The 24,567-nt window shown below is 40.7% G+C and overlaps 1 protein-coding gene across 14 annotated transcripts in view; it reads left to right on the top strand.

The window, feature by feature from the left end:
* The window catches only part of KCNMA1 (potassium calcium-activated channel subfamily M alpha 1), an 815,298-nt gene that overhangs the window by 777,373 nt on the left and 13,358 nt on the right, over positions 1-24,567 (top strand). For all 14 annotated transcript variants that reach the window (XM_066244078.1, XM_066244079.1, XM_066244080.1 and 11 more), the window contains 2 exons: positions 2,200-2,330; positions 23,514-23,708. In XM_066244078.1, coding sequence (XP_066100175.1) covers positions 2,200-2,330; positions 23,514-23,708 — 326 coding nt within the window. The remainder of the gene's footprint in view (positions 1-2,199; positions 2,331-23,513; positions 23,709-24,567) is intronic.

The following is a 24,567-nucleotide window of genomic DNA, read 5'->3' as shown; positions in this document are numbered from 1 at the left end:
AGTATATTCCAGTCTCCGTCCATCTGGAGAACCCTAATTGATGTATATGAGCCGAAGACCCCTAAAAGACCCAGGGGATGGAAAAAAATTAAAGCTGGTCAACCTGACTATTTTCCAGTTGTCCTTGACCTCATACTTATTAGGGTGATTGTTTTAGTCCCCTCTAAGCACCCACACAGTGACTGTCCTGTGTTAGGGAAACAGTGGCTCCTCTCCCTCTGAGACTGGGGAACCCAGACCAGTACACAGGATTTGCACGGAACCCCGGCTTGTCCCCTAGAGTTCTTTCCTAGTGACTCGGTTCCAAAGCTCACTGAAAATCTAGAGTCATCCCTTCCTACTTCCCCTCTGACTCTGGTCCCAACCCTCCCTCATCATCTTGAAAAGAGGTAGCAAGCAGATGCTTCTCATTTTGGAGTGTCAGTTCACACGCCCTCGCTGGCTATTACAAATAATTAAAAGCACATCCTCTGCATGTTGTCCCATCAACATGTGAATCACATGTTCTGATTCACAAAGCAGGAAGACCAAACTGTGGCGGACAGCATGCTTTGGGGTAAAAGGAGGGATGGGAGAAAGTTACGAGTTGAACCTGTAGGTCCCCGAGGAAAGCCTTGTGAGCTTCTGAGAGGGGCAGAAGGAAGCCAAGGATTTCAGTAATGTGGTGGAGGACAGAAGGTTTGCTGTCAGAAAGACCAGCCTGAGAGAAGCTGACGTGTTCGAAGGTGCTGGGCCAGGCACACCAAGCACAGTGTCCTCGGAGCATCCTGACAACCTCATAAGAGAGAAACGACCTTACAGAGAGAAGCTAATATGTCCAAGGATGAGATGCTTTGCCTGAGGGAGCTCGTGCAGACCCTGGACCCCAAGCCAGCTGTCAGATCCTGCATTTTGCACTTTCACCCCTGAGCCTGGGCCTTGACTGGAGCGCTGCCCACACAGTGGGCTCCAGATAGGATGAACTGGGGAAGAGCAGAGCAATGGGGACTTCTCCCCATTAGACTCTTTCCTAGGGAAAGTGTCATTTAAAAGCAATTCCAGGCCCAGCTTTTTATCCCATTGCCATTTATTCTGCCCCATACAATAAACATACAAAAGTTAGAAAAATAAAAATAATTATTTTTGGGAAAAAATGAAAACAATAACTCTGGGAAGAGAATCAGCTGCTGATGTACTTAAAAATGAATCGGAAAAAGGAAACCTCATCCATTCTTCTCCTAAAAGCATGATAATTATTCCAGAAATCATGAGCACTCATTTCTTCCCCCACTGTACACTCCCCCCTCCCCATTACTTGCTCTGCAAAACTGATCTCTTCTGAAGCCAAGATGGGAATGGAGATTAATTTATCATTTAATTTTTAATAAGTTAAAGACATCTCAGTGACACAGCCAATCAGTCTGCAGGTACGTATGGGAGGGTTCCTTGAGGAATCCTCAGATGGAAGTAAAAGTATCAAATATTGCATCTGCTTACCCTGAAGTATGGGAAAGACTGAGCTATCTAGAAGAGGAAAGGGAGAACGTGGGCAGCCCCCTGCACCTCGGATGCAGAGCAAGCCTTTGTCAGCAAACAGCTAGAAACAGCCCGGGATCCATCCCATGTGGGGTCTCCTTTGTATGAAGCAGGGCCTGTTGGGTGTGGGACAAGATTCAGGGCTGGAGACACCAGCCACTACCCTGGCCCATTCTGGGTAGGGTGTGGGTTGTGCCTGTGGGTGCATTCCTTGCTCTCTGCCTCTGCTATGCTCCCCACTTAATTGCTCTTCACTCTGAATAAGTTGCTTTCTTTTCCTTGTGGCTAACCTTATCCCAGCATGGCTAATTGTGGCTACTCATTCCTGAAATATGTCCATCTCTCAAAGGACTTGGCTACCAAAAAGCACTTCAGGGTGTTTTTCGGTCATGATTCTAAAACTATCCTAAAGAATGTGACCAGCATTGTCTCCTAGTCCTCCGGCAGCTGCCATGGGGCAAGCCTGCTTGAAGTCCTTGCTCTCCGCTGGGAAGCTTGAACAGTCACACAGGAGCAGTCCATTGAGGCCCACGGACCCTACCCCAGCTCCATCTATGGCTTCTCCCATGCTTTTCTCTCCCTTTCAGTGACTTCAGTGTTTCTAAACCACTAACCTGTTCTTTTCCTGGCTTAGCTGCCTGTGTATGGTCTTTTGAGCTAATTCCTATTTTATACTTTTTCTAGTGAATGATACTAATGTTCAGTTTTTGGACCAAGACGATGACGATGACCCAGACACAGAACTGTACCTCACGCAGCCATTTGCATGTGGGACAGCATTTGCTGTCAGCGTCCTGGACTCGCTCATGAGCGCGGTGAGTGGGCACGGGTGCAGGGTGGAGCCCCTCTCACCTCCCATGTGGGAGGCCGGGCTGGGGCTCAGCTACATGGACAGCACAGCCACTTGAAGCTCACAGTCTGGAAGGGGAGACCGATGTTCATCAAACTACCACGCAAGTAAATGTTGGATTATAAATTTGTGAACGTTCAAGGAAGACTTTGAATAAGTATAGGTGAGCACTAGATCTGGGCTCGGGATCAGAGAGAGATTGCATAAAGAAATAATACACATTTTATGTCAAAATCTGAGCAATAAAGAGGGGAGATTTTGTGGGGAAGAGGTCCCCTGAAGGAGGAAAGCTAATGCAAAGGCCCTGTAGTGCAGGAACAAGAGAGTCTCCAGGAAGCCAGAGAAAGCCGTGTAGGTGGTCCACAGTAAAGAGGGAAAGGTGTCAGACCAAGCAGGGTTGTACCCATGAGACCTTGAACACATTTGCATGGTTTTGGTCTTTTAAGAGCAATGAGGAGGCATAGAATGGTTTTAATTGGGTTTATGTTCTAAGGGGACTGTCAATGCTGGGGTGTGGAGGATGGTTCAGGAACCAAGATGGCGGCAGGACGTCTGAGTAAAGGGCTTTCATGGCTCAGACTAGGATACAGCTGGCAGAGCTGAGGGAGGTGGATGGATTTCAGTGGTCTTAGGTGGTGAAAGTACTTGGGAATAGAGTGAATATAAGCAGAAGGTGGAAAAGAACAAAGTGTCAAGGGTGACTCCTGTCACTGCCGGTCGCTGGAACCTAAGTTCTGGGTAAGGATCAGGCACAAGGGCCAGGCCTGGCTTGCTCTTTGCTGCAGAGAAGGACCAGAGTGGTGGTAAAGTCAGAAGATGGGTTGTCCAAGGGATCAAAAGCATCTTTGATTTCTTTTATAACTTGATGTGCATTGTTTTTTCACTTTTGAGACCAAAAACAGAACAATTAAAAAGTAGGCCCCAGTTTAACAGAGCTATTCTGAACTATAAAAGGCAAAAGCAGACACTAGAATGGATCATGAAGCGGGATTGTGACATGTTCCCACTGAGTGTCTTCATTTATTATGTAGAAAAGCCTCTTCATTTAAGAATTCTCAAATTCATCATTTTTGAAAATACAGACATAGGCCGGGTAAACACTGACCTTTGTAGAATCCATGAAAAAGAATTTTATTGAACACATTAAAATCATAAACACAGCTCAGAGAGTTTTTATACACATTCATTTCTTAAAGAGCTTAAGAAAGCTATTCTCCTGACCGTGTTAAACAATTGATATGCTAATTATGCATTATTCTCATCTATTCATTAAAGAAAATCCCAGAAGGACCTCTACTTGAAGGAGGAAAAAACATAAAGCTTTTTAAGACTAATTGAGATTATTCTATATTCCTGAATGTGGTCCAGATGCAAGTATATCTTAGTTAAAAATCAGAATTATGGATTTAAAAATAATTATGAAACAACATTCATCTGAATTAAGGCCGACTGGGCTCTATGCCAGACCACTGCTTTCCAAGCCAAGGAAGAAAGGAACCGGCGCTGAGAGAAGGGCTCTGTGGGTTTCCCAGGGTTTTGATCTTCCTGAGGCCTGAGGACACTGAGCCTGGCCTTTCTACCTGCCAGTGACTGGGCTCAGGTTGGGCAAAGTCCTTAAGGAGGCGGAAAGAGTGGTAGAAGCTGAAGAGTATGTTTCTGACACTGCCACGTTCTCTGCAGTGGTCCTTCTGGTCTCTAAATTCAGTTGCTAACAGACTTCTGTCCTTCATCTCTTTACAGATTTTCATTTTACTTCTGATCCTAATTCAAGAGATTACAGAAGGCTGTTCTTATACTACAAGATAGTTAAATTGTTTATAATAATTTATTTCAGAATTGCAAATACATTATTAATTTTTTAATTTAAACTTATAAAATTATGTATGTTTTTAGAATCAGACATTCAGTATATTCCAGACAGGACCAGCGACATAACTTTTAAAGCCACTTTTTCATAAATTATGAAGAATTTCAAAATGGTGGCAGCAGGTGCTGAAACCAAAGTAGGGGTCCTTCTGAGCATGGGCCTGGGGTGACTGCACAGGCCACACACCTGTGAAGCCAGCCCTGGTTCCCAGGAATAAAACTGGTTTGAAGCAGTAGAGAAGGTCAGCTCTGCACAGACAAAGGTGGCCATGGATATGAGTTGCTCAGCTGTCCGTACAGTATCACCAGGGAGGCAGTTCTTGGAGACTCATATGAGAAATCAGAGTGAGTTGGTTTGATTTCTTTTTAAGGCCATCTCTTATCTCCATTGAAATGTAAACTGAAGTGTTTGGGAAAGGATGTCTAAGGCATGCATGGGTGCAATAGTCTGAGTGCAGCATTCCTTCTGAATTCCAGCCTGGCAGATGAAGGGTCAAGAATCTAGTAACTGCCCTGGCCAGTTGGCTCAGTGGTAGAGTGTCGGCTTGGCGTGCAGAAGTCCCAGGTTTGATTCCCGGCCAGGGCACACAGAAGAAGCGCCCATCTGCTTCTCCACCCCTCCCCCTCTCCTTCCTCTCTGTCTCTCTCTTCCCCTCCCACAGCCAAGGCTCCATTGGAGCAAAGTTGGCCCAAGCACTGAGGATGGCTATATGGCCTCTGCCTTAGGCGCTAGAATGGCTCTGGTTGCAACAGAGCAATGCCCCAGATGGGCAGAGCATCTCCCCCTGGTGGGCATGCCAGGTGGATCCCGGTCAGGCGTATGTGGGAGTCTGTCTGACTGCCTCCCCGTTTCCAACTTCAGAAAAATACAAAAAAAAAAAAAAAGAATCTATAACTGTCATTGTAATTACAGCAGCAGCAGCATTGGTATGTCTTGAGGGCCCAGAACTGTGTACGGCGCTTCAGCTATAGTATCTGATCTTCTGGGCAATAATGTGAATAAACTGAGTCTAAGTGTTGAAGCAAGACATACTTAACTGATCCATTGATAGTTACCTTTCAAATAACCAAAATTCCTATCCAGTCATTCCAGGCCTTGTTATCACTGCCTAGGATGAACCGGTTTCACAGCGAGGTCTTAAGTATGGTCTGGTTCAACAGATCCAGTCGGATCTACATCTTCTGATAAAAACTTACCTGTGATTTCTTTGCATTCCACTGCAACCTTAATTTATTTTTAAAAAGAGACAGAGAGAGAGATAGTCAAGACCAAGGCAGTAATTAGGAGGAACTAAAAAGATGGGCAGAAATATAAGTTAAGAAAGTGGGACTCCTCTAAGCAGCAGGTCCCAGAGGTAAGCTTCCGTCTCAGGCATTTTCTTCCAAGCAATGTCATGACATCCCCACACACATCTCTTTAGATGTTGATGATCTTCTTTTTCTAGCACTTCTCCCAAAATTGCCATTTAATCATGTGTCTAAACAGTCCCTGAATATTGTCCTTTATAACTCAACTCCTGTTGCTTACTGCTTCATATGTTAAAAGAATATTGTTTTGATTCGTCAGATCAATCCTGGAACAGGTAGAGATGTTGCAGACATGGCCTCATGACTTGCTTTTGCAAATCAGCAACAGATATATGTGATAAGAGGGAATAATTATGCTTATGTGCATATGCCTGTAAGAAGGTCACAACTAAAAAATACATCTTTCAAAATACCGGCTTACTACTCACATGCATATACACACACAGAGATGAAAGGTCGCCTCTCTGTAGTTAGAGCTGAAATGGGCACATGACTGTTTAGATTTCTTTTCCACACAACTACCACTTTTCCCTACCCTCACCTTTGATTTCAATTCCACTGGACCATTCCTAGAAAGAAAAGTCATGGACTCAAGAGCCAGACTGTCTGGATGCAGATCCCAGCACTGTTATTTGCTGTTTCTATTACCTTAACCTCTCGGTACCTCTTTAAAATGGGGTGATGACAATCCCTACCTCATAGGATTGTTGAGGTGACTAAATGAGTCAAGGTGTAAAGTGATTAGCTCAGAATTTAGCACATGGTAAGCCTATATATTTACAGGCAGTCCCCGAGTTGTGAAAGAGACAGGTTCTGCAGGATTGTTCCTAAGTTGACTTTGTATGTAGTTGGAACAGGTACGTTTATCTATTAAATGCAGGTTAGGCACATGTTTGTCTTAGCATAGTATTTACTTTAACTTTTCTGTACATATAAGTACAGAAACATTTTCAAATACAACTTTAAACCATCTTGGATGATGCAGATGATGGACTAGCCTGACCAGGCAGTGGTGCAGTGGACAGAGCGTTGGACTGCAATGTGGAGGACCCAGGTTCAAAACGCCAAGGTCGCCAGCTTGAGCGTAGGCTCATCTGGCTTGAGCAAGGCTCACCAGCTTGAGCATGGGGTCTCTGGCTTGAGCATGGAATCATAGGCATGACCCCATGGTTGCTGGCTTGAGCCCAAGGTCACTGGCTTGAGCAAGGGATCACTCGCTCTGCTGTAGCCCCCAGTCAAGGCACATATGAGAAAGCAATCAATGAACAACTAAGGAGCTGCAACAAAGAATTGATGCTTCTCATCTCCCTCCCTTTCTGTCTGTCTGTCCCTATCTGTCCCTGTCTCTGGCTCACTCTCTGTCTCTGTCAAAAAAAAAAAAAGATGGTGGACTTGTTGAAGAGGGTGGGACTGGTGTTAGAAAGTCAGGGTTTGATTCTGCTGCTGGGCTCAGTTTCTTGAAGTAGGCATCAAGGAGGTTTGTACTGAGCTTTTCTTTTTCTCATCATAAATGGCTCTGGGACATCTCAGGCCTTCGGTAACTATAAAATAAACTTTGGTGAACCTCTCTGTATCAGGATCTTGCTCCTCTAACTTTGCCATTCCTGCTTCAAAGAGATGAAAAGAATCAGCTAAAACTTTTATAGAAAACTTTTTTGGGCCCTGGACGGTTGGCTCAGTGGTAGAGGATTGGCCGGGCATGTGGAAGTCCCGGGTTGATTCCCTGTCAGGACACACAAGAGAAGCAACCATCTGCTTCTGCACCCCTCACCTTCCCCTTCTCTCTTTCTTTCTCTCTTCCCCTCCCGCAGCCATGGCTCAAATGAACAAGTTGACCTTGGGCACTAAGGATGGCTCCATGCCCTCACCTCAAGCACTAAAATAGCTCAATTGCCAAACAACCAAGCAGTGGCCCAGATGGCAGCACATTGCTTGGTAGAGGGCTTGCTGGATGGATCCCGTTCAGGATGCATGCAGGAGTCTGTCTCTCTATCTCCCCTCCTCTCACTTAAAGAAAGAAAAAAGAAAGAAAACACTAATTCTTGGTTGTGGAGTTTCTAGGTCCCTGTTTTCTTCCCTAAATGCTATCATCTGCTGTTCTAATTCCATAAGGTCTTAATTGTCTAGTTCTTTGCCATGGGAATTGAGTAACTCTATATCATTTTACTGATGTCCAACTGCAGTTGATAACTGATAGCCCTTATGACACTCTGTTCCTAAGTATGAGTTGTACATTAGTTGGATGTTTGTAACTCTAGGACTTAACCATATTGTTATTAATCAATCCATTTGAGGGACACTTCCTCAATACTGGACACTCTTTTCCCTGCTGAAGTTTTAGCAGGGAAGAAGAAAGGTGAAGACCCTGCCCTTGTGTTGTTTGAATTTTCATTTCAGTGAGTGATGACTATGTAAGTCAGTGAGTACTGTCAGTTAGCGATAGCTGGTTTGAAACGTGAAAAAGTTTGAATGGGTATGGAGACCTGTTTTACCCAAAGTGATCAGAGTCAAGCAGTCTCAGGCAGTAACTTTGAAACTGATACTGAACATTCCGAAGAAGAGGTAGGGACTAACTTTCCCTAGGCAACGAAAAGAACAAAGGCTGACAAGCAGTGATGAGCTGAATTTTGTTTGTCTGAGGGAGTGGGTGAGAAACATTGTGGTCAGACTGTGGTAGACACGGGGGAGAGATATACAAGAAGCAGTCAGACAGGCAAGGTCAGCAGCCACACCATGTGTTCTGAGTGCAAAAGACCACACCTGGTCAAATGTTACTGTATTTCCCCATGTATAAGACGCACCCTTTTTCAGAAACTTGGGGTCTAAAAACTGGGTGCATCTTATATAGTGGTTGTAGATTTTTTTTTACTTGCATTTCCCACTTTTTCACATGGATGAGGAGTTGTATAAATTTTATGATGAATAAAACTTGAGTTCAATAACTTTTTTTTTTTTTGGTATTTTTCCAAAGTGAGAAGTAGGGGGTGGGGGGTCAGGGGGGTGGAAACAGACTCCCACATGCACCAGACTGGGATCCACCCCGGCATGCCCACCAGGGGGTGATGCTCAGCCCATCTTGGGAGTTGCTCTGCTGCAATCAAAGCCATTTTAATGCCTGAGGCGGAGGCCATGGAGCCATCCTCAGTGCCCGGACCAACTTTGCTCCAATGATGCTTTGGCTGTAGGAGGGCAGAAAGAAAGAGAAAGGAGAGGGGGAGGGGTGGAGAAGCAGATGGGTGCTTCTCCTGTGTGCCCTGGCCAGGAATCAAACCCAGGACTTCCATACACCAGGCCAATGCTCTACCGCTGAGCCAACCAGCCAGGGCCGAGTTCAATAACTTTATGTAATGCATTTTTTTTTCAAATTTTGGGCCCCAAATTTCAGGTGTGTCTTATACATGGGAGCGCCCATACAGGGGGAAATATGATAAGTCTGGGCTTAGACACTTCAGTCTTGGTTGGAGGATGCACTTCCTTTTGGCATCTTTCTAATGTCATTGGAGGCTGTGACCATGGGAGGGTAGACACACATGATTTACTCTCTTAATACGGCACTGAGGGACCAACCCCTGAACTGTGTATGGAGAAGACCAAGTTCTCGGCGAAGGCAAGCTAACCCAGTGCCATGTGAAATCAGGTATATAAAGAAATCACTCCTTCATCTTGAGCACGGGGCTGGCATTGGTGTCAGCGTGGCAAAGAGAAGTATGTTCTGTTGGGCTCAGAACATGCCACTGTGGTTCCATTGGGCCAGGCATGCCTGCAGTTGGAAAAATCAAATACGTCTCATCCCTCATGAAAGAAAAACACTAAAAATAAAAATCTACACCATGAAAACTAGGAAATATAAAAAATGGCAGCTATGACATGGAAAATGACAATTTTAGAGCAATTATAAACTAAAGGCAAAGTGCCATTAAAGTTAAGGCAATGTTATTAAAAGATGTGTTAATTTTCAGTTAAATTTTCTATAAAAGACCAATTAGTTTAAAAGGCTTGACAGCATTAACTGTGAAACATAAGCTCTGGTAATTATACTTTAAAAAAATAAAAAGAGGAGATGCTCCCGCCTGTTAAAGTTGCACGTGCAGAGGGGTAGCCACGTGCAGGCTGATGGCGCTGCGGCTTCAGGTTTCCCTGTCGCAATCAGTGTGTCCTTTCTCCACGCCTGCTGCTCTGTCTACTTACAGGACCTGAGAATCATCAACATGTAGAGACCAGGGGGCCCCACATGTGATGTGGGTCAGCTCTCTGATATTAGAGATGATGACACAAAGGCACAGGGAGCAGGGAATTTGCTAATGTGGTTGCATTGCTAATTGCTTCTTTTTATGAACTACCATTTATTGAGTATTCATTGTACATTAGAAATTACATTAAGTATCTCATTTAACACTATCCTATAAATCAGGTTTGGTGTGTGTGTGTGTGTGTGTGTGTGTGTTTACCCCTGTTAGATGGATTAGGAATCCAAGGCACAGAAAAAAGAGAAACAAAAATTTTGGCAACATTTCCATTTTTATAAACCTATCAAATGGCAAAGCAGGGATTTAAAACTGTACTAGTTAAATTCCACAGTCTCCATATCAGGGGTGCCACGTTGCTTACTTGGAAAAAAGACTTTGCTGACTTGGTATGGAACCCTGATCCTGGAAGTGGGAAAAGGGTCTCCCATGTTCCTTAGACTACACGGGCAGCCCCCCAACACCTCCACTGTCTCCTTTACCAGCCTGGCTTGAGCAGCTTTTCAGCCAGCCTTCGAGATTTGGAGAACTGTGGTTGCTTCACCCCAATAGCAGAGGTGAAGTTGGAAGGGAAGCCAGTGGTCCTTCCTGGTACGAAGCAGCTCTGATCCTCGTATTCTGAGCCTCAGTTTTCCATCATGGGGTATCACCCTCCCCCATATTAGAACACATCCTGTGGTGTTATTTCAAGTTTGAGGATCATTATCACTGGATAATGATTAAGAGAGCCATCATGCATTAAGAATGCATGATTAAGAGAGCCATCATGCATTCCAAGAATGGGAAGTTTCTCTATTTCTTGAGACCCAGGGTCTAGGACTGCCTCCAACTCCAGGCACTGAGCAGGACTCTAACTCAGTTTCATAAGCTCCCCAATGTCCATGTGACATATAGGACATGTCATAGCAAAGGCCTCTGCTCAAAGCATCCCTAAGTCTAGTCCTGCCAGGGTTGGAGGTTCTGTGCAAGAGTCCCTCCCAAGGCTTCTAGCACCGGTGCAGTGGACATGCCACGTTAGGCCATGTAAGACCACCAGTGCAAATGTTTAGGAGGCAAAGGATCACATATGCATATTACAGTACCCCTCTAGAATTTGATTTTTCAATTCTATTATTTCTGTTAACACAGAAAAGAACTGTGCCTTCTGGGTCAGATGACTTATGGAGAGGTTGTTTTAGCTGGTACATCCACTACATGAATAAATGGTCTTTGACAACTGACATTTGAAGTCCTAGGACCAGGTTCATGGTATGATGCTGAAATAGCCACTTTCTGTGCAGAAAGCCCTGGATTTAGTGTTTAATGGCAGACCACTGAATCCTCTGTGAGTGACCATATGAAAAAATTGTAACCTCCAATATGACCAACTGGACGTCCTTTTTCAGGGAAGCACTGTCTTTCCACTGAGTTAACTCAGATCAGAAAGAGACCTTGATAAATATTCAGGCACACCCATATGCAGTGCTCAAAGTAATGCTCTGAAGATGAATACTGAGGCATCAAAACAGGAGCAAGAGTGCACTGCTGACAGAGAATCCTTGTTATTCTCTGCCATGGCACAGGGTGCTGCCCACGCGCTACTCCTGGTGCCTGCGCAGGGAAATCGGGTGGAGATCTGGGACAGACCCAGTGCCAGCTCAGAGGGCATGCAGTTATATCCAGTGTTGTGTTCCAGAGTTGTCCAGACACCTATGAAACCCTGTGACCCACCCTGAAAGTATACTCATTGATAACTGTTATGAAAGTGATACTCTGAATAGCACAGGACTTCAGGGCCAACCAACACACAGGGATTAGTAGGTGCTCAATAAATGTCAGCAACTGATTGATTAAAAAGATTACACTGTTTCGATGTGACTGATTTCAACACAGAAAGGGAAACATGTTAAGGTCAAATCTGAAAGATCTGACGTAACAATACCTTTCATGTTGACCTTCTAGACTTACCCTTGTGAAGCAGAACTTACAGTGCTCTTTGTTTAAACATTACTGACTGTATTTTTATTAGAAAAGGTAATCATACTCAGTGTGGAAAGTTTGGAAAGCAGAGAAACATAAAAAGAAGAAAATTTAAATGAACCACATTTCCAATCCCCTAGGAATCATCTAGTTTTATATCTTGGTTTTATTAAAATTTATTTTCTCAGTATTTTATCCAGAGCATTTAATCATGTCATATTCTTGGGTATCAGGATTTGCAAAGCCTTCATAGGACTTCATGAGTCACCAAGATATGGATATTCTAGAATCTATTTAACCATTATATTTTGCTTGTTAATTTTTTGTTATAATAATTAACCCTGTAATAAACATTATTGCACATGATTCTTTGAATAAGAAGCAACTTATTTTCTTGAGGTAAATGTACTGGGTGTTTTAACATTTTTCAAGCTCTTGATTCATGTAACCAGGTCATCTCCCAGAAACAAGCGGACCGGCTTGCACACACCACTGGTGTCTAAGTGCCATCTCATAACACACTAATTATCATTTTCTTTAGGGGGATCTTTAATTGTTTTTGTGACAGTTTTGAAGTATATAGAATTTTAGTTTGTGTATAATCATGTATGCATATTTTCTTTGGTGAATTCATCAACAGTGTTTATGCTTAGAAAGTGCTTGCTGGACAAGAGAACTATTAGGTATCCTGAAATCAGTTAAATATTTGGCTATATTTCCACCAGGTTGTTTGTGCCTACATTTTTTTTTTTGGCCCCTAACTATTTTAAACATTTACTTCCCTTTCCCCACAGCTTTATAGAATTATAATTGACATAAGTTTCTGTAAGTTTATGGTAAACAATGTAGTCATTTGACATATACATATATTTCAAAATGATTTCTACAGTAAGGTCAATTAACACATCTCTCACCTCTCACCTCACATCACATAATTAAAATTTGGGTCGAGGGGGAGAAATTTAAAAATCTACTCCTTTTCAACTTTCAAATATATAGTACAGTACTGTTAACTGTAGCCGTCATGCTGCACATCACCTCCCAGGACTAATTCATCTGATAGCTGGACATGTGTATCAGTCGATCACCTTCCCCATTCCCCTGCCTCTCCTTCCCCACTGCCCACTCCTGCAATCACCAATTCGTTCTCTGGTTTTATGGGATCATTTTGTTTTTTTAGTTTCACATTTAAGTGAGATTATACAGTATTTGTATTTCTCCAACTTACTTCACTTAGCAGAATGGTCTTAAGATTTATCTGTGTTGTTGCAAATGCAGAATTCTTTTTATGGCTGAATAATATTTCATTCTCTCTCTATATATAGCACATTTTCTTTATCTATTTATGTGTTGATTGACACTTAGGTTGTTCCCATATCTTGGCTATTTTTGTAAATAATGGTGCAGTAAACATGGAGGTACAGAAGACAACTAACTCTTCAAGATAGTGAGTTTGTTTCCTTAGGATACATATACAGGAGTGGAATCGCTGGGTCATATGGTAGTTCTGCTGTAATTTTTTGAGAAATACCATGTTTTCTATAGTGGCTATACCAATTTACATTCCCACCAACAGTGCACAAAGCTTTCCTTTTCTCTATATCCTCACCAACACCTGTTATTGCTTATCTTTTTGTCAATAGTCATTCTAACGGGTGTGAGGTGATATCTCATTGTGATTGGGATTTGTATTTCCCCAATGATTAGTGAAGTTGAGAACCTTTTATTTACCTGCTGGCCATATGAATATCTTCTCTTCTTTGGAAAAATGTTTATTCAGTTCTTTTGCACATTTTTAAATCATATTTTTTGTTTTAGTGCTATTGAGTTGTATGAATTCCATTTAATTTCATTTTTAGAAAATTAAAATAAGTATATTTCCCCAGTAGAAAATATATAAAATAGGGCCCTGGCTGGTTGGCTCAGTGGTAGAGCGTCAGCCTGGCATGCGGAAGTCCCTGGTTCGATTCCCAGCCAGGGCACACAGGAGAAGTGTCCATTTGCTTCTCCACCCCTCCCCCTCTCCTTCCTCTCTGTCTCTCTCTTCCCCTCCCGCGGCTGAGGCTCCATTGGAGCAGAGATGGCCCGGGCGCTGGGGATGGCTCCTTGGCCTCTGCCTCAGGCACTAGAATGGCTCTGGTCGCAACAGAGCGACGCCCTGGATGGGCAGAGCATCGCCCCCTGGTGGGCGTGGCAGGTGGATCCCGGTCGGGCATATGCGGGAGTCTGTCTGACTGCCTCCCCGTTTCCAGCTTCAGAAAAAAAAAAAAAAAGAAAGAAAGAAAATATATAAAATAAAAATGAATTGTAGGAAAGAATTAAAATCAATCAGAATACTATTACCATGTAAACTTTGGGGTACGGAGGACAGTTATTTTACAGAAATATAAACATATCCATTGAGTTCAGTACATGAATTTTAGATTATTTTTTTGATCCTGCATTTTTGAAAATTTAATATTGAATCATATAATTATTACCATGCCATTTAATAGTCTCTGAAAGCATAATATTAATATATGTATGATGTAAGTCATGTAAGCCCATCACTATCTATTTAATCATTACTATAATGTTGAAAATTTTTTTCTAAATAGCCAATTTCCCCCAAATTGTGTGTTGAATGAATATGCCTTTCCCATGGTTGTGTTACTTTCCTTATCATATTGAGGAGTAGATCGGCAAACGTGGTTTTTTTTTTTGTTTTTTTTTTTACATAGATAGAGAGTCAGAGAGAGGGATAGATAGGGATGGACAGACAGGAACGGAGAGAGATGAGAAGCATTAATCATCAGTTTTTTGTTGTGGCACTTCAGTTGTTCATTGATTGCTTTCTCATATGTGCCTTGACCGGAGGGCTACAGCAGACCGAGTAAACCCTTGCTTGAGCCAGCGACCTTGGGTCCAAGCTGGTGAGCTTTGCTCAAACCAGATGAGCCTGCGCTCAAGCTGGCAATCTCGGGGTCTCAAACCTGGGTCCTTCGCATCCCAGTCCAATGCTCTATCCACTGCACCACCGCTTGGTCAGGCCAAACATGTTTTTTAAAAAAACTTCCGATGGAGAATATTTCAGGCTTTTGAGAGCCATACATGGCATAGTTGTTAAAACTACTCAACTATGCCATTATAGCAAAGGAGCCTGTTAATAAACCAATGGGCATGACTAGGTCCCAATACAACGTTATTAACTTTATTTAAAGGTAGCAAGTCAGATTTGTCCCAAGGGCTGAATTTGCCATCTCCTGCATTAAGTAAGGTCTTATAAATACTAGGCTATGGTTCTCATTAGTTCCTCTTGATTGAAGGATCTTCTAATTTTTAATATTGTCTATAATGTTCAGTTATAAAATCTTTAATAATTATCATAATACCTAGCAGAAAAATTTCATAAACTGTTTCCAGAGGACATTTAGCATACTTATATCAAGTTTTTTTTTAAAGTTCAGTTGAATGTATAATTAAGCATGTATCAAACTTAAAAATTTCAGTAGTAAAAATATGACATTGTGATATCCAGTTTATGTTTTAAGGAACATGAAATTTCTTTCTCTCTCTCTTTTTTTTTGAATGATCTTCTCTGTCTCTCTATATACACTATTATTACTTTGCTTTCTGTTGAAAAGCGGTAGCTATACTTATTCATGTCCAATGACTGAGGTATTAAACAGAGCTTCCAGAATGTAGTGTGTAATAAGAATTAGTAGTGCTAATTCTTAAACATATATGGTACTATAGTCTTCCTTCCTTCCTTCCTTCCTTCCTTCCTTCCTTCCTTCCTTCCTTCCTTCCTTCCTTCCTTCCTTCCTTCCTTCTTTCCTCCCTCCCTCCCTCCCTCCCTCCCTCTCTCCCTCCCCCCTCCCTCCCTCTCTCCCTCCCCCCTCCCTCCCTCCTCCCTCCCTCCTCCCTCCTCCCTCCTTCCTTCCTCTCTTCCTCTTTCTTTCTTTCTTTCTTTCTTTCTTTCTTTCTTTCTTTCTTTCTTTCTTTCTCTCTCTCTCTCTCTCTCTCTCTCTCTCTCTCCCTCTCTCTTTCTTTCTTTCTTTCTTTCTTTCTTTCTTTCTTTCTTTCTTTCTTTCTTTCTTTCTTTTTTTCTTTCTTTCTTTCAAGTGAGAGGAGGGTAGATAGTGAGACAGATTCCCACATGCGCCCCAACTGGGATTCACCCAGTAATCCCTGTCTGGGCATATGCTCAGACCAACCAAGCTGTCCTCAGCACCTGGGAGGGAAAGAAGAAGAGCGAGAAAGGAAGAGAAGCAAATGGTTGCTTCTCATGTGTGCCCTGACTGGGGATTGAACCTGGGACGTCCACACACTGGGCCGATGCTCTATCCATTTAGCCAACCAGCCACAGCTATATTCTCTTATTTCTGATGTTATTTTTTTCTTTGTTGCAGTTATATTTGTCATAGGTTTGATTACTTTATTTTTCAAAGAATTATTTCTGCTATCAGTTCACTAAATATGCTCTTGCTGTTTCACTAGTTGATGTTTAATTATTTCATCTTTTTGCTTTTTTTAGATGAAAAGGAATGATAAAAGACAATTCATTTAATGCATAGCATTATTTATTGTAATTCTTTCAGATTTCTTAAAAAAGCATTTAAAGCTGTGAATTTTTCTTTGTAGCTTTGGCCTAAGCCTATGACATTTTTATATATCATTTTCAAAGTGTCTTCAAATTTTAGATACCCTTTATTCTAAGTTTGATTTCCATCTTGATCTATAGTTATTTAGGCTACTTTAAAAAGAACTTGGAAGTGTTGGTATATTAAACTTTGTTTTTACTATTATATTAGTTTTTAAGATGTAGACTGTACATCTTATAATTTATCATATGTATTGAGATTTCATACTTTGGGCTACAGAAAATATTTTTCATAATTATTGTTTGATAGCTATTGATAAATGTGATAAAGTTTAGCACAAATCTACTAAATTACACTTATTATATCCTTAATTTTTTGGCATTTTGGTTTATTTGGTATTTGAAAGCTAGAAACAGTGGTATTACACGTCACACCCAGTCTACATTTATTTAACTGCAAAGGCTAATTAGTTTTGCTTTCTATATTTCAATTTTATTATTTCATTCATAAGGAAGTTAATCTTTATTATGAATTTTAACTATCAATATAAAGTTAACTCAATGTAGTATTTAAAAATTTTTCTTTGAAATATAGTTTTTGCTTGTTTGTTTGTTTTTTCTTTTCCTGTTTGTCTCTGAAGATAACAGAATTTGATTTTGACTTTGGCTTTTGAACAAGTCTCATAATCTTTGCTACATTGTCAAGTCATTTTGCTCATTTATGTTTAGTTATAGAACATATTATGATATAGTTTTGCATTATGCTTTATATATTCTTCTATAATTAATTGTTTTTTTATCATCATCTTTGGGATATGACCTATATTTTGTGTACTTATTTTCTTTAGTGATATGTGAACTACCCATTCTGTTTAATGGTTGCCATTCTAATTAGTGGTTGCCAGACATTCTATAGATATAATTGAAACTATATTTTCTAAGTGTTACTCTCTAGAAAATATAGCAACTCTTGATTCCTCCCTCTGCAAGGTCAGGGAATTGACATGTCCATTCTCCTCTATCCTACCTTACTTTTACTTTAAAAATAATTTATATTTCTTTATTAATAGATACTTATGTCACTTTTTAAAAAAGAATTACTTTTGACATTTGCATTCACTTTTGTAATAAGATATGAAAATTTAAAAAAATTTTAAGTTTCAATATATTTCATCAATATTTTCACCAGGAAGCTGGTTTTTATTTCTGAGTACATTGTTAAACATCTGAAGATTCAAAAATATTCTATTGCCTTTAGATGTTTAACAACTTATCTGTGTGTAAAATTTTTAAAATAAATATGTCCTTTTAAAACTCAGTTGACATTGATCTTAAGTTTTCTAGAGAAGTTTCTGGCTAACCTGATCTTGCATTTAAAAAAAAATTATAGCATTGGGTGAGGTATTTTTTCTTCATTTAATAATTTACATTCCAATGTTTACCTAGTATGTTATAGCCCTAGGTGTTGGCCACGTTTACGTGCTGAACCATTTTGTTCCTCATCTTCATTCATTCTGTACACATTTGTTTCTTTGCTTGCTTGCGCCTTTTTACCTGCTTGAATTTTGTTTACAATTTTAACTTTATCAATATAACCTCTGTTTTCTCTTCTCAAAATCTACCAACATTCTTGTTTAAAAAAAAAGAAAAGAAAAAAATCGCTACATACTTGTCTATGTTGTATAAGTGAACTTTTTAGTTTCATTTTTATATTTCTTCTCCTTCTCCTTCTCCTTCTCCTTCTCCTTCTCCTTCTCCTTCTCCTTCTCCTTCTCCTTCTCCTTCTCCTTCTCCTTCTCCTTCTTCTTCTTCTTCTTCTAATTGTGATAAGGGTCCTAGCTGCTTTGCTCAGTGGATAGAGCATCAGGCTGATGTAAAGACATCCTGGGTTTGATCCCCTGTCAGGGCACACATGAGATTTGACCATCTGCTTCTTTCCCCTCCCTCAGCCCCTGCTCTCTCACTCTTCCCCTCCCACAGCCAGTGGCTCGGTTAGTCCAAGCATTGGTGTCAGGCACTGAGGATAGCTCAGTTGACTCTAGCATCGGCCCAAGATGGGGGTTGCTGGTTGAATCCCAGTCAGGGCACATGCAGAAGTCGGTCTCTCTGTCTCCCCTTCTCTTGTTAAAAAAAAAAAAGCTTGTTATAATAACATTTAATATGAGATGTACTCATTTAACAAATTGTTCAGTGTATAATACAGTATTATTAATTACTGTTTAACAGATAAATTTATGGCCATTACTAGTTAAGTTACCTTAAAATATTTTAACATCTTTATTGAAATATAATTAACATCACACAATTCACCCATATAGATGTACAATTCAATGGCTTTAGCATAATCACAGACATGTACAACCATCACCAAACTCAATTTTAGAACATTTTCTTTGTCTTATAAAGAAACCCATACCCTTTAGTTATCCTGCATTACCCCGGGTCTCCCTGCCCAACCTTAAGCAGCCATTAATCTACTACCTACCACTATATATTTGCCTCTTCTGGACATTTCATATAAATGGAATCACATAATATGTATTCTTTTGTGACTGATTTCTTTCACTTAGCATAATGTTTTCAAGGTTCATCTGTGGTGGAGCATGTATCAGTACTTTATTCCTTTTTATGACCAAATAACATTCATGCATAGATGTAACATGCATTGTTTATGCCTTCACTAGTTGATGGATGTTTGGGTAATTTTTACATTTTGGCTGTTATGAATAATTCTGCTATAAATATCCATGTACAAGTTTTATATAGACATATATATGAAATTATTGGATTATGTGATAATTCTATGTTTAACTCTATGAGGAACTTCCACAATGTTTTCCAAAATGGTGGCATCATTTATATTCCCACCAGCAGTGAGTTAGCATTCCAATTTCTCTACATCCTCACAAACTCTTATTATTATGCTTTTTTTTTATTCTAGCCATTCTAGTGGGTGTGGAATTGTATCTCATGTATTTGATTTGCTTTTTATTGATGACTAGTGATGTTGAGCATCTTTTCATTTGTTTGTTGACCATTCGTGTATCTTTTTTTTGTTTTTGGGAAAAGTTTACTTAAGTGATTTTGACCATTTAAACAAAGGGGGGTAATTTGTCTTTTTTGTATGTGTGTGACAGAGACAGAGAGAGGGACAGTTAGGGACTGACAGGAAGGGAGAGAGATGAGAAGCATCAATTCTTCATTGTGGCACCTTAGTTGTTCATTGATTGCTTTCTCATATGAGCCTTGACCGGGGGCTACTGCAGAGAGAGTGACCCCTTGCTCATGCCAGTGACCTTGGGCTTAGGCCAGTGACCATTGGGTCATGTCTATGATCCTATACTCAATCTGGTGAGCCCGTGCTCAAGCCAGTGACCTCGGGGTTTCAAACCTGGGTCCTTTGCATCCCAGTCAGATGCTTTATTACCTGATCAGGCTTAATGTTGAGGAATTGTAAGATTTTAAAAATATATTCTGGATACCAGACCCTTTTATCAAATATATGAGATGTACAAATATTTTCTCTCATTCTGTAGGTTTTCTTTTTGCTTTCTGGAGTGTCCTTTGATACACAGCATACTTTTAATTTTGATGAATTTCAGTTTATATTTTTTATTTTTGCTTGTTTTAGATGTCCTAGCAAAGAATCTATTTTCAAATCAAAGGTGATAAAGATTTATTTCTGTATTTTCTTTTAAGCATTTTATAGTTTTAGCTCTTATATTAAGACTTTGATTTATTTTGAGTTAATATTTGCATATGGTATGAGATAGCGGTTCTACTTTATTCTTTTGTACCAGTTGTTGTAGCACTATTTATTTAAGAGGCTGTATTCTTTCTCCAGAATGACACCCCTGTTCAAAATTAATTAACCATAAGTTTATGAGTTTATTTCTGGGATCTCAACCTTATTCCAATGATCTATATGTCTGTCTTTATGTCAATACCACATTGTCTTGATTAAGTAACTTTGTAGTGTATTTTAAAATTAGAAAGTGTGAGGCTTCTAAGTTTTTGTTTTTGTTTTTCAAGATTGTCGTGGCTTTGTGGTTGCTTATAATTTCATAGAAATTTTAGAATCAGCTTATCCATTTCTGTAAAAGTAGTCTTTGAGATTTTGATAAAGACTACATTGAATATGTAGCTTGTTTTGAGGGGTATTACCATCTTAATTATATTAAGTCCTCTGATTCATGAACATGGGATGTCTTTCCATTTATTTAGGTCTCCTTTAATTTCTTGCAGCAGTATTTTGTAGTTTTCTGTGTACCAGTCTTACACTGCTTTGGTTAATACTTATTACTAAATATTTTATTCTTTGTAATGCTTTTCTAAGTGGGATTAGTTTCTTAATTTAATTTTTGTCTTGTTCATTGAAAGTAGAAATATGCACAGATGATTTTTGTATATTAATGCTATATCCTGCAAAGTTGCTGAACTCATTCATTACCTATTGTAGTATTTTAGTGGATACACTAGAATTTATATAGTGCAAGATTATGTTTTCAGACAATAGAGACAGTTTTACTTTTTTCTTTCTGATATGGATTCCTTTTATTTCTTCCTAGCCCTGGCTGGAACCTCCTTAAATAGAAGTGGTGAGAGCCACTTTCTTCCTCTTGTTCCTGATCTTAGGGGGAAGGCATCCAGGAAATTCAATGTTTCAACATTAAATTTTATTTATGTTAGCTTATGTTTTTCATGCATGCCCTCTATCAGATTGAGGAATTACCCTTCTATTCCTAGCTTGTTGAGTGTGTTTGTCATGAAAAGATATTGGATTCTTTTAGTATTTCTTACCTTTCTGTTTTAATTTCAATATCTTACTAAAAAATTGGTTAAGTTGTATTTCTCATCATCTATTCTTTGACTTATTATAGATACTCTATATTTTAAAAAATTTATTATGGTTTCAAAACAAAAATATTTTAAATTCCTTTAATTCAAAAAAATTACTTTTCATTACATTTTAAGCACTGTGGTTCCCTTTTGAAAAATACTCATATTGGCTCTGTTTTCGCCCTCTGTACATTTGAGCAAGGAGAGGTCTGGTTTTCAGGGAACGAGGTCCTAGGAGTCCAGTTCCACCCTCTGTGCTATTGCATTCCCCCATCAGTCTTGATCTAGAGGGGTGATTACAATGCAAAGGCTCTTGCCAAAGTTCTGTGCCCAGCATTCACTCGATGTGCTACAGGGCTGAGAGGGGTCTCCTGCTTCTAAGGATAGGCTATCTAATAGTGGGTAGGAGGATTTACCTCAGAAAACTGGAAATGTTTGTATGTGCCCTCAGTCAACCTCAACTAGAGCGTGCCTCTGGTGAGTGTCCCACTGCTGCAACCACATCCCAGGTGCAGCCCCCAGGACCCTTGCTGTGCCATTCTTGAGTCTAAATGGGGTCTTAGAAATGAGGCAGACTGAGAAGTACATATCAAAAACCTCAAAAAAGCATGTAAAAGATTTTTTAAAAGGGAAGGTTTGGAATGAGCTGACTGTTCCTGTCCATCAAAGACCCCAAGTCTCTGCTATCAGTGCATCAGGTATTTATCAGTGCTTCCTAGACACACTTTCCTGACTGCCTCATATGTATCAGTTCCACGGTCCTTATAACCGCTCTGCAATTACATTTTACAGAGCATGAAGCTGAGACACAAAAATGAAAGTAACTTTCTGAGGTCAAACAGCTACTGAGTGGAGAGGTCAGCATTAAATCTACAGTCTAATAATGCTCCTCCTTAACCACTCTACATATACATTTATCTATTTGTTTATCTGTCTACCTATCTATCTGTCAATCAGTCATCCATCTACCTATGTATCCAGTCAGATATTAGATATAGATAGACATATGCCATTATGTACACACATACACATACATGACAGCAACATTTGTTCCTTTCCTCACCTCCGCTCTGCACAGCTGAGCTCTGGTAGGGGACGGATTCTCCTTAGGGTCTGATTGGTTCCAAATGACTCTCTGTTTCTTTTACTCTTGGGGTTTTGTATTACTTAGGTATTTTTGCTAATATTTCGATGAGGAGAATGAACTTAGCCCCACTACCTCTCATTAAAACCCTAAAGTCCTCATGGAATTCTTTGCATGTAAACTTGAACTTAATGATGTGTTCATTTTACGGATGAGAAATTCAAAGCCCAGAATGGTAAGACAACTTCCCCGAGACCCAGAACTAGCAATGGTCAAGCAGGAGAACACCTTACCCTTTCCTGGTTTGTCCCCCACTCCATTTAGCCAGGTAAACTGTCTAAGGAACTGCTGAGGTAGAAACCCAGCTGTCTTCTCCTGACCTGCTCCTCAAAAGCCACAAGCGGGATTTGGTTGGATTTTTGTTTTGCCTGTTTGAGTTCCTCTTACATGGGAGAATGGAATGCAAGCCCTTAACTGAGATTTCTTTTGAATTAGACTAGGTGACAAATGTCTTTTTGAGCTCTTTTATTTGACATCCTATTAATTTTTTTAAAACTGCCATTGTTTTACTCTTGACAGACCTGTTATATGTCAGATGTGAGACAAATGTACACATAGAGGAGGCTTCTCTAATAAGCTGCATTTGCCTCAGACTACCGAGGTTCTGTGAAAAACAAAACCCAAGGTGCCCCCACCAAGACGTGCGCCTTGTCATAAATTCTCTGGCATATTTGATTGGCTTCTAGGTTAGACTGTATCAAAGCACGCGATAAGTCATTGAGTATGTGGCCCTAATGATGCTCTTGGTGTGTCCTTCCAACACAGCAGTTTCACCATTGTTACAGGGAGGCCGCTTCCAGGCACATAGGTGACAGGGCCTCCGGGGCAGTCCTGCTGGGGTCAGCAGCCTGGGCAGGCTGCGTCTTACTACACATGGAAGCAGTATGTACATCCCTAGTAACACCAATTATGGTAAACACCAACTATGTCGACTTTAGCCCTTTAATAAAAAGCCTCTGAGTTGGTCTTTAAAAGTCAGACTCTTGTGACAGAACCAAGTAGGAGAGAAAAGAATGGAATAATTGGAGGCTGCTGTCTTTTTACTTCCCACATAAAATTATTTGAAGAGACAGGCCAGAACTTTAAACAGGCATATCAAGAAGAGTTGTAATTTGGCTGTCTGTTGTCGTGACTTTAGGACTTCCTGTGTGCTTAAGGGATGTCTCCCCCATCTCCCTCTCTCTCTCTCTCTCTGTCTCTTCCCAGACGTACTTCAATGACAACATCCTTACCCTGATACGGACCCTGGTGACCGGAGGAGCCACGCCAGAGCTCGAGGCTCTGATTGCCGAGGAGAATGCTCTGCGCGGGGGCTACAGCACCCCCCAGACCCTGGCCAACAGGGACCGCTGCCGTGTGGCCCAGTTAGCACTGCTGGATGGGCCCTTTGCAGACTTGGGGGTGAGTGTACCACTCAGGGTTCACCTGAGCCTGCTGCTCAGTAATAGCTTGGTCCAAATGAACTGGGTGCCAGACAGTGACAAACTAAGTGTGTTTATTCTCCCTTCAAAAGTAAATGACTATAAGAGGTAATGTTTACAGTTTACTGTGTATCAGCCACTGTATTACATGTAATCATTTATTTTGCCCTCATGGCAACCCTTTGATATAGATTGTATTATCAGACACTGTAAGGAAACGGAGGCTCAGAGAGCATGAAGACTGGCCTTCTCAGGAATTTGCACCAGGAACCCTGGCTTCAAAGCCTATGGCTTGCTCACTGCCCTTAGATGTCTTTTACCAAGAGATAGAAGACAGCAGGTGATTCCAACATGCAGTCAAGTTCAGAAACACTTTCTCTAGTTTTTTAGCATAGCTCAGGGCTACTTAATCCCAATTTCACATTAATTGTCCATGAAGAGCTTTTACAAACCACTGATGGCCATACCCAGTCCCCAGGTTTCTGAGATTTTGTAACTGGATAGGGCCCAGGCACTAAGGGTTTTCAAATTATGTGCTGCAGTAATGATGTGCTTCACTACCACTGGCTAAACAAATAGCACCTCATGTGGATCCTGTAATGCTTCTAATTTCAGAGCCAGATCTCCTTATTTCTGATGCTGGACGCAGTCACTCTCTCCCACACCCTTCCTGCTGCAGAGAGACAAATGCCTCCCTTTGGGTTCCATGCACCAGCCTGGTTCAAGCACGTTGGCAGAAGTGTACAGTCTTGACCCTTATTCCCAGCCCTACTCCAGGGATGCATTCAAGGGCTGGAGCCACAAATCTTGGAAACTGATAAACTCATTGCACAAACAAT

The sequence above is a fragment of the Saccopteryx bilineata genome, chromosome 9 (genome assembly GCF_036850765.1).
Source record: "Saccopteryx bilineata isolate mSacBil1 chromosome 9, mSacBil1_pri_phased_curated, whole genome shotgun sequence".
In the NCBI taxonomy this organism is placed as follows: Eukaryota; Metazoa; Chordata; class Mammalia; order Chiroptera; family Emballonuridae; genus Saccopteryx; species Saccopteryx bilineata.
Note: the sequence above shows the minus strand (reverse complement) of the source record. Positions and strands in the feature narration are given on the sequence as shown.